General features: G+C 36.3%; 1 protein-coding gene across 1 annotated transcript; it reads right to left on the bottom strand.

The window, feature by feature from the left end:
• Positions 1-950: 950 nt before the first annotated feature.
• LOC103712737 (probable serine/threonine-protein kinase DDB_G0291350) lies at positions 951-14,299 on the bottom strand. The gene is made up of 6 exons (XM_008799345.4): positions 13,946-14,299; positions 11,572-11,714; positions 8,636-8,779; positions 7,124-7,309; positions 4,800-4,924; positions 951-1,503 (listed from the first exon to the last, which is right to left on the bottom strand). Exons 1-6 carry the CDS (start codon positions 14,154-14,156, stop codon positions 1,269-1,271), a joined length of 1,044 nt encoding a protein of 347 aa, XP_008797567.2. The 5' UTR covers positions 14,157-14,299; the 3' UTR covers positions 951-1,268.
• Positions 14,300-15,368: the final 1,069 nt, after the last annotated feature.

Below are 15,368 nucleotides of genomic sequence, written 5' to 3'. Positions count from 1 at the left end.
TGATACATGATACATTATTTTCAGCTAAACCTATTTTAATTTATCCTTTACTTCCTCATTATTCTCTCAAATAACAACATACAAAAATAAATTGATTCGGACCTAAATCGAACACTGTTTCAGGCCTTATTCGGGCTTAGGCCGAGCCAGTAACATACCCGAGCCTGGCCCGAAAAATAAATGGGCTCTACATTTAAGCTCAAACCTGATTTGAAGTCTTTCGGGTCTAGCCCGGTTTGAACTCGTTCGGGCCAAGCCCGAAGCTTAGCCCGATGGGCTTCGGGCCAGCTTGAGCCTATTTCCAGCCCTAGGAACGGTGAGTTCGAAGGTAGAAAGAGGGAGAAAGAAGGAGGAAGGGGTGGTGGAGGTCTGGATGATAGAAAGAGGTTTTTTATTTATAGAGGTGACCTAGGGTTCTAGCAGCCCTAGGCCTTTTATTTCTATTAGGAGTCATGTGCTTCAGATGAGAAAGCGGACTCTTATTGGGAGTCTATTGCCGCTTATCCTCCTAAAAGAGCCCTAGCGGCCCTAGGTCTCCTATTTCTGCTAGAAATCACCAGCTGGGAAAGCAGACCATCGAAGGTCTACTACTGCTCATTGCATGCGATGCATGTCCGGATCCAGCATCTGGGTCGGGCTGGTCATGTGATTTGGACCATGACCAGGCCATCACAAGACATCATAAATCCAACTAAAATAAGGTATTCTGACCATTCCCAATTTTGGAATGTGATTCATTCCAAAATGCTGGAAGGGCATTCACAATATCATGCCACAAATTGGAACATCTTTTGATAGGCTTCCAAGACAGAGAGTCTAAATTTTTTATGATAAGCATACTGGATTACAAAAAAAGAGAGATTTATTATGAAAAAGAGATTCTTCCTTCAGTTCTTACTAAAACTGAACATCATGAAATTTATTATGCATCATAGACAAGGCGCCAAAAAATCCTACAAGATGCTTTGACATTATATATTGCCTGGAGTTCATTTTACATACGCTCACTAAATTGTTAATTACAGAACCAGCAGCATCCTCAATATCGTATGATGCATTGTTTTATTAGGGACTTCCTTAATATGAATAACATAAGAACTGACATATAATGAACCGAGAACTATAACTGTCAGTAAATTGATTATTTCTGTTAAAACTACAAAAACATTGTATTTTCTTAACAAGAGAGGATAATAATAAGGCCTTCAATCAAGTGGCATAAAGATAATGCACTATAACTTGCACAATATTACCCCAGCTAGCAATTTTCATTGAGCTTGAGACGAGTATTTTGATAGGAGCTTGTCAACATGAATGATGATATCATCAATGTTAGGCCGGACTGCAGGTTGAGGTTGAAGCATCCAAACCACAAATTGACGAAGAGGCTCAGGATAAGGGGAGTCTGGACCAGAAGGCCAATTTATCTGCGCATTCATAACAGCCAACTGTAAGCTCCCTCCAGATTCTCCAAGTACATACTCGAAAGGAGATGAGCCGTACCTGCAAGGACCAATATTGCGTAATGTCACAGCTTCATATGAAATCTAGAAGAATTCATTGTTCTGTTTATTCGACAAAATGCTGTGCAACTAATTTGAGATTGACGGATGATGCTATAGCAGATTCATGTGTTACAAGATCAAAATATAAGATGGAGGTGATGGACTAGTTCTCATCTATAAACTCCAATTGCTAACAATAGAAAGGAGTATATTATCCTGACATGTACTTTTGTTTTATCTGTAGTAACAAATGATAACAAAAAATAATAAAAATAAATATTAAAATTATTTGTTCCATGGGGGTTTCCAAGAAGCTGTTCATGCACCTTTGTTCAGTCCTGTTTAAGTGACAATTTTTTTTCAACAATGGAATTGAATGGCCACTGTCCAAGTGCTGCTAACCTAGGAAGCTAGGGCCTTTGGATACAAAAACCAAATAAGTAGGAAGCACCAAAAAATCATGATCCGATCCTTCTTGAGAAATTAATATGTTTAAGGTCAGCAGTTAATACCATATCCTGTTCATATATACAAAATATCATGTATCCTTCTCTCAAGGAGATGCTAATCACGTTTAGAATGGTAACGGGTTTCTGATACACAGCTGCAATTGGAAAGTCCATCTAAGACCCTATTTGGGAGAGCTGTTGGCAGTAGAGCTATTGGAAGTAGAGCTGTTGGAAGTAGAGCTTTTATAAAAAGCTGTTTGTTGTTTAGTAACTACACTTCTAAAGTGCTGTGGCACTTTAATATGTGTTTGGTAAATAAACTGAGAAAGTACTTTTCTATGACAAAATGACCATAAAGGATATTATATAGTATTATACAACAGAGCATAATAAAATATAATATATATTAATATATAAATATATAATATTATTGTAATGTAATGTAATATTATTATAATATAGTACTATAACATTGTATACTATAGGATAATAATTTAATATAATATTAAATTATTTAACATAACATATCAATATATTATGATATAATATAATATTATATTATATTTATAGTATAATATAATAATAAAAATATAAAATATTATAATTATTAGCATAAATTAATTTTTTATAATATAATATAATATTAAATTATTTAACATAATATATTAATGTATTATGAGATAATGTAATATAATATTATATTTATAGTATAATACAATAATAAAGAAATAAAATATTATAATTATTAGCGTAAATTAATTTTTCATAATATAACATAAAAGGCAAAGTCATCTAAAGTGTGAATTTCACTTGATGTTGAAAACTGCAGTTATTTTTTGTGTGTTCAAATACTATCGATATTTGAAAACTATAGCTGGAAATTTTTAAATTTGGTTCCTCTGGTACAAGTTATGGCATACTGATGGAACACTCATCTTTGTTAAAAATAATATTTTTGAAACTTAGAAACAATATGCTTTCAGATTTCTTAAACCATTTCTCAAATTATTTTTTTTCTTTTCTTTTTCTTTCTTTTCTTTTCTTTTTCTTTCTTTTCTTTTCTTTTTCTTCTCTTCTTCCCAAACTTTTCTTTCCTTCTCTTCTCCCGACTTCTTCTCCCTTTTCCCTCTTCTCCTGCGAGGCAAGGAGGCGATCGGAGCTCGGGAGGGGGCCGGCCCGAGGCCAGCAGCGCCTGCGGCAGTCGGCCCTCTCCTTCCTGCAGAGGAGACACATGCCGGGAGAAGCCGGCCGAGGCCGGCGGCGTCGCAGGATGCCCGCAGCCGAGCCTGCAGCCGCTCCCCTCCTCCCATCCCAGCCCCTCCGCCCGCCTCCTCCCATCCCAGCCCCTTTGCCAGGCCACCGCTGGCGACGTCCTCGAGTACGACCGCGATCCCCCCTACCCCCTCCTCCGTCTATCCGGGAGGCGTCCTCCACCTACAGATCGACGAGGACCCTCCGCCCCTCGCCATCGATTCCAGGTCGCCGACGTTCTCCTCCCCGACCTCGACAACCGCCGCCTCTGGCTCCTCCATCTCTCCTCTTCCGCAGCCGGATCCACCTCCTACCTGGCCGACGGCTTCGGGGGTGGCAGCGGGGGAAAGGGAGCGAGAGAGGAGGAGGGAGAGGAGGGGGAGGGCATCAGGGGCGGCGGTGGGGGAGAGGGAGCGGCAGAGGACGAGGGAGAAGAGGGGGAGGGCGTCGGGGGCGGCAGCGGGGGAAAGGGAGAGGAGGGATTACTTTGGCATTGAAGAGGGGGAGGGAGGGGGATGGGTGGAAGAGGATGAGGCTGGGGGATGGAGTTATTTGGGAGGAAAAAAAATTTTAGTTGGGGATATTTTGGTCAAAAAAAAGCTTTCCGACAAAGTTGAAAACAGCATTTTCGGAAAGCTCCAAAATGGAACTTCTTCCAAAAAGCTATTTTCAGCTTCTTGGGAAAGCTGAAACAGCTTTTCGAAATTTTTACCAAATACCATTTTTCATCCAAAAGTACTTTTCGAGGGCCAGAAAGTGCTTTTTAGCCCTCCAAAAGCTCTTCCAAACAGGGCCTAAGTCAACATACCACTATATTGTTTTTCTCATCCACATGGAGGATATCCCTTGAAGATAATAAAGATTCCATCATGTGCAAGCATTAAGCTAAATATCCCATAAAATTTAGCTATACGGTTTTACTGGTGTTAGAGCATTGATAAGATAATCATCTTTATAGAAATTGTATCCACAAAGTACAAAGAAGCTCCTACTTAACCCACTGTGAGTTAATTTCTAGAACTCAAACTACATGTAAAGTTGTAACTTTAGCAAAATACACCTAGCATATCCTTTTAAATCTATTATGAAAACCAGCTTTGTTTCGTTTACGTTCCTATCAATCTAGTATTACTTCATACCTATTGCATCTATTCTACACTAAATAGTTTTTGATATCATTCTTTTGATTTGTGTATGCATCAGTTGGCATTCTACATTTGTGACAACGTTGCTTTACGATTTTATTACAACATGAAGGCATATTAGCAATTGCAAAAGAGACAGTATATATTCTTAGTTTCCATCAAATCATTTAAATGTTGAGTGTTTATTTTCATATACATAGTCATTCTTCCATAGTTGCAAGGATTACAACGATCATATATGGTTTTCTTTTGATGACTAAGCCCCATCAACAGAATCAATTTACGGAAAATGAAATTCTAAAAGCTGCATCATTGATAATTGCGAAATTATGTGTAAAACAAATACCTGCAAAACATGGTATTGATACATGCATAGCTAAGAAGTAATAATTAAGAAAATAATTGCATAAATTAAAGCATAGTAAGATAAGAAACTAAGAAATCCTTACATTATTGCATATAAGGTACATCCAAGAGACCATATATCTGTCCTCTCATCAATGTTAGCATGGCTTGGACAGTCCCACAATTCAGGAGCTCGGAAGGGTGCAGAACAGTGCTCAGCAGCCCATTCCTACACAAATACAAAAAACGAAAATCAGAAAATAAATAACAAGTTTAACACATCTTTTGACTGTTGAGAAGCAAATCCTGCAATTTTTTGTAAAGGCTATCCTGAAAAAGCTTAGATTAAGCCAATACTGCAGATTATATCCAAATCATCATGTGCTGACTGGAATCTTTGGATGTATCATGTAATACAATTTTGTGTCACCATTCTATTGACGTGCATGATATTATTAACAAAAGACAATTAACAAAAACTTTATTTAAGGAAAAAATTAGAAAACTATATAAGTTAAGAGGACAGATTGACATCATTTTAGACTATAAGATGATTTGGCAAGAATGATGTAGACCAGATATATGCATCCATGCAAGATAACTAATAGCAATTTCATCATATACATTTATTTGGTAAGAAGAGCTAAATCTGATTTGATTTATGGTTTGGACTGGCTAAAATTTGCTCTTTATGTGTTCTAAGATGCCTAATCATGATGAACAATGTGGGTTTTTGTTTTCGGCCCATCATGTATTCTGGCATGCTGACTTCTTGTATCAGCCATATCGTGTCAACTTGATGCGTAAATATGAAATCCCTACAACTTCTGATTTTTGGATTTTAGGCAACTAGGATGTTGAAAGCTACGACAGTTGATGCAAATTCAGAATTTAAATGCCCACCATGAATACTGCATCAGTAGGATTCAGGCATAAATTCTAATGGCATGATCTTACCTAACTGCGTCGTGGAATTAAAATCTTTTATCTTCCCCCAGTTACAACAATGCTGCCTCAAAGCGAATATTAAGTCTGTCCACATCACTCACTATGAGATTATGGACCCATTTATCATGATAATCATTGCCATTTATGCGGGATATAGCGCCTTGAGAGAGGGTATGAAATTTGGAAAGAGAAGAAAGAAAGACAAGGGGTAGAAGGTTTGAAGAACAAACAGCCTATACTTATATGGTCTCATAAAACTTCTCAAATGAAAATCCCTCCAGATCACAAAAGAACCTAAGAGGTCTGATGCCTGTTTGGTCAGTGAATAATCAGAGCACTCTGTAAATGAGTAATATGAAGAATTGTGTTGCACGGGGCCCTATGCATCACAATTCTTCATAAACAAGATATCTATCTTATGGCCAAGGATGTATTTCAGAATAATACAACTTTATACAAACTATTTGTCATAGGGATGCTAAGTGGGTGATAACGTCCCAGCTCACAGGCAGTCCCAATGCTCTGGTGGGAAAAATTATTTCCTACTTCTGAAACTCTTGGAGCACAATCTGTAGAGGCTCCCCAACGAACTTTTGCATCTCGATACATAGGTCTAGAAATGGGCCGGGCCAAGCCACTCCCCTACCCAAGCCCAGCACAATTTTTTTTAGGCTTCAGGCCAGGCCAGGCCAGGCATAGGCCCGAAAACTTTTGGAAAATCCCACCCCGAGCCCAGGGTCGGGCCCGACCTGAACCTGATTGGGCCAGTCCAAATTATCTGTTTAGGCTAAAAATTGGGTTGGCCTGAACCCGATTGAAGCTTAATCTTTCATACTATAGTTTTACATTTTTTTGATGAAATACTATAGCATCACATTAGCAACCATTTGATGATCAGAAACATGTTTACCAGAAAAGCAAATTGATAATACAATCGGAAATGGCACTCCTATTTTCTAAGCAGTTCATAAACAAGTACCTAAGTTTGGGCTACATTTTGAGCCTGAGTTCGAGATGGATCCAAGCTCCATTTTGGGCCTCATCCAGGCAGGGCCAATGATATACCCAAGCCCGGCCTGAAAAACATATGGGCTCTATATTTAAGCCGAAACCCAGTCCCAAATCTTTTGGTCCTTAGCATGTAGCCCGGCCCCGGCCCAATTCCAGCCTTATCCATACATTAGCACTTCATCCTTCTCACGACTCATGGGCATCGAATCATAGCTTCTAATAGAATCATTATAAGAAAAGAATGCTTTCCTGGATAAATGTTGCTTTTTTTGTCTAGTTTATTATCACCTAGATACAAAAATAGTAATCCTACTGACATATACTGATATACAAGTAATAAGAGGCTGCAAAAATTTCATGCCAGCAAGAGAAATAAAACTATACAACATATAGCAATAATGTATGAAGAAGTCTTAGTAAAGAAGAAAAATAATCCACATGTTTAAGAATAGAAATAATGGGTTCTTACCTGTATTTGTAATGCTTCTGCACGTGAACGAATTTCTTTCCTTGCTGGATGAGCACTTCCAAAATCCATTAAAATTGCAAGAGGTGGTTGACCCTTTCTATGCGTTATCAAAACATTACCAGGTTTGACATCATTGTGAGCATATGGAGGATCAAAACTGTGCATATGCTTCAGTCCTGCACAAAGCTGTACATAGAAATATGTTAACTAGCATGTCATTCTAATCCATGTATAAAAAGTTAATGGGAAAGAAAACAGTCCAAAATGTACACTATCTGAGAAGTACAAAGACCAAGGTTAAAATTTCAGGGAGGAAAATTCAGCAATGTCCAAATACTTGCAATGTTACATATTGCCTTTTCAAGGGATTGTGCCGTTGTTCTGTTAGTACACTACAGTTCTACTACTTTCCTATTATCTTAAGTTTTCATTCTTAATGAAGTTGACATTGAAATAAAATGTGCTAATTTAGATGAGAAGGAAAATGCTCATGAGTGTTATCAATCATTTCTTGAAATAAATCAACATCATTGTTTGGTAACCATGTACCTGTTATGTACAAACAAGAAAGGCAATATTTTCACAGAATCACAATATATACCAGCTAAAACTACATTATCTCAGAAGAGATGACTGCAAATTCAACATCTATCAAGCAGTTATGACTTAAACATAGCTATCTAGAATAACTGCTCGGCATTGTGAATCACTTAAAGTATAATTAAAACAAATGCGTAAGCTGAGTTACTGGAGAACCATTTTTCTCATGGGATCAGGGAACCACAGACATTGCAGAAGGTCAGGATTGCAAGAGTGCGGATTTCGGTACATCAGCAGAATAAAGTCATACATGCAAATTAGGAAGAGACCTTTGAAGAAATCTAGAATCATATAAACATGAACACTTCTTTTATATTTGGAAAAGCTTGTTCTGAAGAAGCATGTAATCTAGTGAAGCCTTTCTTTCAGCTCAATACAGATAGTCCCTCCTCGAGCAGCTTGAGAGTGTTTTTCTTTTGTAATTCGGTTCAAAGTTTGACCTGTAAGTAACATTCTATAAATTTACTATAGTATGCATCATTTACATGATTTATTGATATTACTTATATTTTATTTCATTTCTTCTATTGTTCCCTGTCATTCCAAACTTTTTTTAATTTCTAAGCACTAAAAGAATCATACTTTCCCATGTTGAACGTCCTATATGTCCTAAAAAAGGAGAATATACGTGTGTGTGCATTTATTCTTTAATGAAACAACTAGCATATTTCAACTCATGGATTGGATCCTGATGGATAGCATAAAGGGTTAAAAAAAAAGAGTGGAAGTGAACTTATGATGATATATCCACAAGAGGCATTTAAAGCAAAACTAAAAAAATAATTATGAGATAATGTAATTTTGACAATAATAACACATGCATGCGTATTTTATATTTTTAAAATTAATATGATATAACATTTTCACAGCCAACAAAAATTGCACAAAAGAAGGATGTTTATGGGTATATACCTGTCGGAATATGTGAAGAACAGTGATTGTTGGAAAAAATTCCTTCTTTGTTTGCATAACTTTAGCAACGTCTAGTAAAGTTCCATCCAGATGAACAGGGAACAGCAGGTAAGCTTCATGATTCCGTGATCCTTGCTGTGCGCCCTAGATAAGTATAATGACTAGTAATTACATCTACAATGACACCAAATCATAAAACAACTAGCATATAGGATATCAAAACAAAGAAACCAAATCTTAGTCTGCATATGCAACTAACATGATAGAGCTTCAAAAATGGTAAATGATTTCTCCACCTGAATTACTACGACAGAAGACCCTGCTAGATTATAAACATGGATGCTGAGAAACCGTCTTCTAACATCATGGAGTATGTTGGTAACATAGTGAACTTGTGGATGATAGTTGATCAGCAGAAAAAGACATTCTTAGATCCCTAGAAATTGTGCAACTCTTTTGTTCAGTAATGCATTACTGCAATCAATAATTATTTTGGATACATGGAACAGTTCATTTATACATTAACAGACTGATATAAAAAAGAATTCTTATATGACTATCATGTGACAACAATTTTGATGCTCTTGGTTGCTAAAGAATATAACAGAATATTCTGAAGTATCCTTTTGCAAATTTTGGAAAGAAAAATGTACAGAATACATGTTTATATAAAGCCTAATGTTATAAACTGGATAGTGGCAAAAATGCAGTGCTTCAAATGAAACATAGTAGCTATGCGGAACTAAGAACAATCCAACAACACAAGTGGGCACAGAAGGATTATAGGGCTAGAGAATCATTTTTATCAAAGAAGATTGAACTCTCCGCTGTAACTATACAAAAATATTAGTAATATCTTCCATCTATGTTTTATAAATTCAATTCCTAAATTAATAACTTTTCTTAAGCTAAAATTGACAAAAGGCTACATGACTGGACATTGCTTTGCACTGACGAACATCAAAAATGGGCAGACCAAGAGAGACTAAAGAGCAATAGCATTATTGAAGGGAGGTGGGAAGAGAGAGGGAGAGCGCAAAAACAGTGCTTTCTAAATAATGCTATAATCAAGTATTCTAGGATCCAAATATTAAATTAGCATAGTCGAAGTAGTGGCTACTATGTATGGTATGATAAACATATAATATTGTTTAGATTTACATAAATTCCGCTCCAAGCGGTTACTCAATTCACCAAGAAAATGACTGATTAATGAACAGCTTTCAAGTTTCAATGTGAACCATCTAATTCTTCCATATGGGACTGGAACTGGTCGGCGCAGTATTTTCAATAGTAGTTTAGTATAAATATAAAACTTTCTTCATTACTCAAGAATTATTTATTTTTAGCAAAAAAAGGATTAAAACTTAGACCTGGTACTTTGCATAAGAGTTTAAAGATAGTCCCATTACTGACAGAGAAAGACTTAGAAGAAACAATTTGTAAAAAGGGGGAATGCCGATGATAAGATATACCCCTGAAGTGGCATGACACCACGATGGGCACTGACCATAGAACATCCCATATAAATTCATTATAGTGAAAAATAATCAAGGATTAGCCAAAAGGCACAAAGATTCTTTGGATGAGACATTAGCATGGCAGGCAAAACTAGCAGGCCCAAATCATGACAGGTAATTTGGTGCACCATCACCCCTAATGGAGCTGTTCCCCTCATGGGTCACACAAGGTTGGTTTAGAAGTGGTTTCGACCATACAAACCTAAAGGCTATCTAAATGAGTCAGTACAAGATAATTCAAACTTCTGCAAGCCCAACTTAGACCAATTCAGTTAGCTGCATTGTACAATTATACAAAAGAAAATGCATAGATCTAAGATAAGAGGAGAAGAGGGAAGGAAGATTCATAAGAAATATAAACTGATTTCGTAACTTAACATTGACATGTACTGTCACTTCAAAATCAATTTGTGTTATTATTTTGATTAAAAAAAGTTATTCTTTCAGAGCTTTTTATATGAACAGCATCTTTAAACCTAATAGTTAGATTGGTGTGACACCTATGTACAAATAACTGGTACTTTTTTTAAAACTTTTTGTATTTCTATTTACATTAGAAAGTTTATAATATGTTTCCAAAATTGAGCCACATATAAATAACAAACTTATTTACTAAAACTTACTATATACTGTACTGATAAAAGACATATTTTGAACTTCAATCTTTGTAGCTGTAAGAACTGGTGCTGCACATATAATCCAAGTAGCACAACTTATAATTATTTTTTTTAGAATATCTGTTCATACCACTAGCAGTATTGCTTATGAATATATATTCATACCATTCAAGTACTTAAAGACTTTGGTTGCTATGTATGGTTCTGTTTAGCTAGTGTTACCACTTGGCACAAGTAGCATACACAATTTTGGATTTTGAAACCTAGGCATAAAATTATAAGAGTTTCCACACCAAAGAAAGTGAGGGATTGTAAAGATGTTGGTCGTGCCAAAGAAAAATCAACTTGCCACTTAAAACATGGGAGTTTAACCATTAAAAAAAAAGTCAGTGCAGTTTTAAGATGAAGAGTCACTATTATATGCTAAAACTATACCAAAAAGACAGGAGATTTGTTGGTGTAGATGTATCATATAACAAAGAATGAGGTGAAAGTAGGATATGTAAAGATGCTAATGTATAGATACAATAAAAAATTCATTAAGTATGTGAGGCATCGATTTTTCCAAAAAGCAAACTTGTGATGCTAGAGTTTTATTGCAAGGTTCGTTACTACACGACAGTTACGTATAGAGAATAAGAGAACACTTTCCACAATATAACTACCATGGCTTAATCCTTAACTTCAAGAACAACCTACAGTCTATCTGCATAATCAATAAGCATGTTTGCTTCTTCAGAAGCATACAGTACAAGATACTTGAACAGAAATGACTCCAAATGAAATAAAATTGGAGTACCTTAACCGCAATAATTGCATGATCAAGAAGGGGAAGCAGATTAGGATGATTAAATAGGGAAGAAACACGGATCTCCTCCCTAACCAACTCCAACTGCTCCTCGCTTTGAATGAGAATTTTCTTCATAGCATAAGTTCCATCACCTGAAGAAATGTCAGAAATCAAATAAGATTAGCACATCTACCATTGCACTGGTCATATAACAAGCATGAACATTAAGTGGCATGCTCTTAACTTTAAAAATTACAAAAAAATATTATATTAAGGAATTAAATGAAATGTTTCTATTGCATATAATGCTACAGAGTTGGGTGAGGCTGAATATTGCCACAAAGCCAGTACAAGCACACTAATACACCCTCCTGATCTTGTCTGCCAGTATAACGTCTTAGAGAGAGAGGCAAAGGAAATATGCCAAAATGGGTATGGTTTTACCAGATCATATAACCTACGAAATAACACCATTCATCAAATATCGTTACTATCAAATGAGCCATGTGCACTGCATATGATAGTGTATATAAGTGATAGCAAGGAGATTCGCATATTTGAGAGCCAAGCAATGTTCTTCTCTTTCTAAGTTACAAATCCACACCTTAAACATGGTTTACAACATCTAATAATGACTTAGAGAGTGATATCAATTTTTTTTGGACGTTTTTACCCATGAATTCAGTAGACACAAGATTAGTTTTTAATAACAAGATAAATGGCCTCATTTGATTTAGGATTTGGAAGTCTCCAAACCTATTTTACTTTAGACAATATGTTTTAAGACGTGTAAAATATGAACTACACTCTGTACCCTTGATTTTTGTTCCACCATGCATTTAACAATGAAGCTCAATCTGTAGGACAATCCTATAAGGTGTTAGTGCCAAAATATCACTTGAAACTTAAATCTCACAAAAGTTCATGTGATGTGGCACAATGCTATGCAATCCAAGAAAACCAGGTAATGCATTTCGAGTGGGTAACTGCTAGCTGGCCTTGAACAAATTCCCCAAACCTGCAGGAACTCAAAGGTGGATCGGTGCATGCCTAAGGTGCACATAATTCTAAGAAAAATAGCACCTTGTAATTTCCAGCAATGTTTAAGGTTGTGTAGGTCTTATTCCATAGCATGAAATATTTAGTTCAACATCCACATAGGTTCTCCTGTCTTTTGATACCAATTACACAAGAACTCCAGCAAGCATAGCCTTGATATTTATCTGTTGCCTACTGTGACTTGGCATGCATCAATGTCTAGGTCAAGGTACTTTAAAACAAATCTGACCTCGTATCTGTTTCTCAAAGAAGACAGTCATGATTAGAAATGCAGTTATTAAAAGGAAAACTATAATGTACTTAAAAATCATATAAATGTTTATAGGGATTATTTTCAAGTTCACAGTATAAATGCCAATAGGGATCACATGCTTCTGTTATTGGTATGCTTAAGGATATGCATCTATGAGATACCTACTCATGTGTGATTAATCCATGCGCAACAGCATATCACCATGTGACACTCATACTTGACTTTATCCGAGTTTAGTTTATCTTTCAAGCCACGTCATCGGCTTAAAATTTTAAGAGGGGGAGAAACAAGAGATTTTCATGGCTAACCAAAGCCTTCATCGTATCAGCATCTAACAGGCAAAAACTTTTTCTTGCCCGACTCACAATAATAGGAATAATAATTCAACGAAGTGTCAGTAAAACATGCTTCGGATAAACAAAGCGGTGATATTCTCTATTATGAGATCTAACAGCCCGGTATTCTGACCGAGACAGGAGGAACTTATCATAATAAGATTCTGCAAGTCTATAATAAAGTTGCATCTTCCTCAATATTACCAGAAGCAAACATAAACTCGAATCTATCAGCATTGCAAGATGGAAGAGGAAGGAAGAAATAAAAAAAAAAAAAAAGAAACAGCCAAAAATGAAAAATCTTGCTAAAGTTTAAACAAAAAAAAAAATCATCTTTTTGCACAAGATCCAAGAAACTTTTTAACCACCCGGTTGCATCAAATGCTCACTAACTCAAGAGATCTTTAACTACGCAACTCAAACAAATAAACAAGGAAAATGCATTCTTTGTATTTCATACTATGATTGGCACGGAAAATCTCAGAGCAATTTAAAGAAAAAGAAGATAAAATTTCTTACCAGCCAGCAGAATTCGCCATTATAACCCAAGGATTTCAAGAAATTAACTCAATATTAGCTTGCAATTTATTGCCCGTAAAAAAATCGCAAGATCAAGAAACTAGTAGATCACTTTAAGACTCAAGGCCCAATTTTGGATGGGAAGAAAAAAAGCGAAAACCCGGCATCAAGAACCGACATTGCAGGCAAGAAACAGAGCTCGGATCTAGAGGCAGACCTGAGATGTGCGAAGGGTCGACGGATATCTTCTTGGCGAGCCCGCCGCCACCCCCACCGTCGGAGACGACCTCTTTGACGAGGTAGACGTAGGCGAACCCCCCTTCGCCGAGCTGCCTCAGGATCTGGAACCGGTTCTCGTTGATCCAGACATCCCCGCCAGCGTTCACGGCGTCGTATAAGGCGTTCAGCCCTGAGAACGAGCATCCCATCGTCTCCCCTCTCACTTCCTACTCCTCTTTTCTCTAATGGCGACCGCACTTTATTACATGCAATGCAATTAGGGTAGGATATGATGGGAGTATCTTATTCCTCTCTTTAGGCTTGCCCTTCTCCCATTCCAAGATCCTTCCTCAAAGTAGATCTTAAGTATTTAGTGGCTTCAGACCTAAAAAAATGTACCTTTTGAGGATTCATTGACACCGACTTATGGGCCCAAGTGCTCATTGTCCAACCGAAACTTAGGCCCAGGCCGCGGGCTTGTTCTCAAACTGAGAGACATGTGGGTCCAGGCATGGTGTAAGTCCTCACATATTCATTTTTAAGATTTTTTTATATAAATATTCTTCTAAAAATTCAAATTTACATACATACTATCTTAAAATTTATATTAATTTATGTATCCTCATAAACACTATTTTTTACAAATATTTCTAATATAACGTCTTGTTAATAAAAGCCATATTTATTTTAATTAAAAATAAAATAAAATTTTAAAATTATTTTTTTCGTCCTCCATCACGATCGTCTTATAAATATTTCTTTTTGCACATCTAATCATTACAAATATTTTAATAATTTTAATTTAAAATTATTAATTTTTAACAGTATTAGATGGTGTGGATACATATGTAAAAATAAGACAAAAAAAAATAGAATAGCAAAACAAGTATTTTATGATGGTATATATGCAAATATCAATTTGAAAAGAGTATTCATGCAAAATTTGATATTTAGGAGGATATTCATGTAAAAAAAAATCTTTTGTTTTATATAGAGCGGAAGGAATACGAATGTGTTTGATAGATGAAATCCATATGTGTACGCTATATTTTTTGGGGGTATCCAGATACACTTCCATGCCCTTCGGGAGTTGAAGAGAGATCTAAAAGCGTGAAACATGGCACATGTAGTATGAACGTACCAGTTCTCTCGACTAATTTATGGGGGGTTAATTCGGTGCACGTAGATCTGGTCTGGAGTTAATATCCAATGGAAGGTCAAACCAAGTGCAGTAACCAGGCTCCACGTTGGAGCTTGTTTTATTTGTTTTCACATGTTGGTTCGACTCTGATAGAACTTTTGTGTGCGTGCGTGTGTGTGATCAAGAACCTCCAGTCCAAGGTCTTAATACGTGAATTATCTATGTCAAATAAATTTTCATGTTCTATGAGATGAAGGTTTTCATGACCCAGCTAACTTTA

This window comes from Phoenix dactylifera, chromosome 1 (genome assembly GCF_009389715.1).
Source record: "Phoenix dactylifera cultivar Barhee BC4 chromosome 1, palm_55x_up_171113_PBpolish2nd_filt_p, whole genome shotgun sequence".
NCBI classification, from domain to species: Eukaryota; Viridiplantae; Streptophyta; class Magnoliopsida; order Arecales; family Arecaceae; genus Phoenix; species Phoenix dactylifera.
The sequence above is the reverse complement of the archived record's forward strand: the minus strand, read 5'-3'. Positions and strand labels throughout refer to the sequence as shown.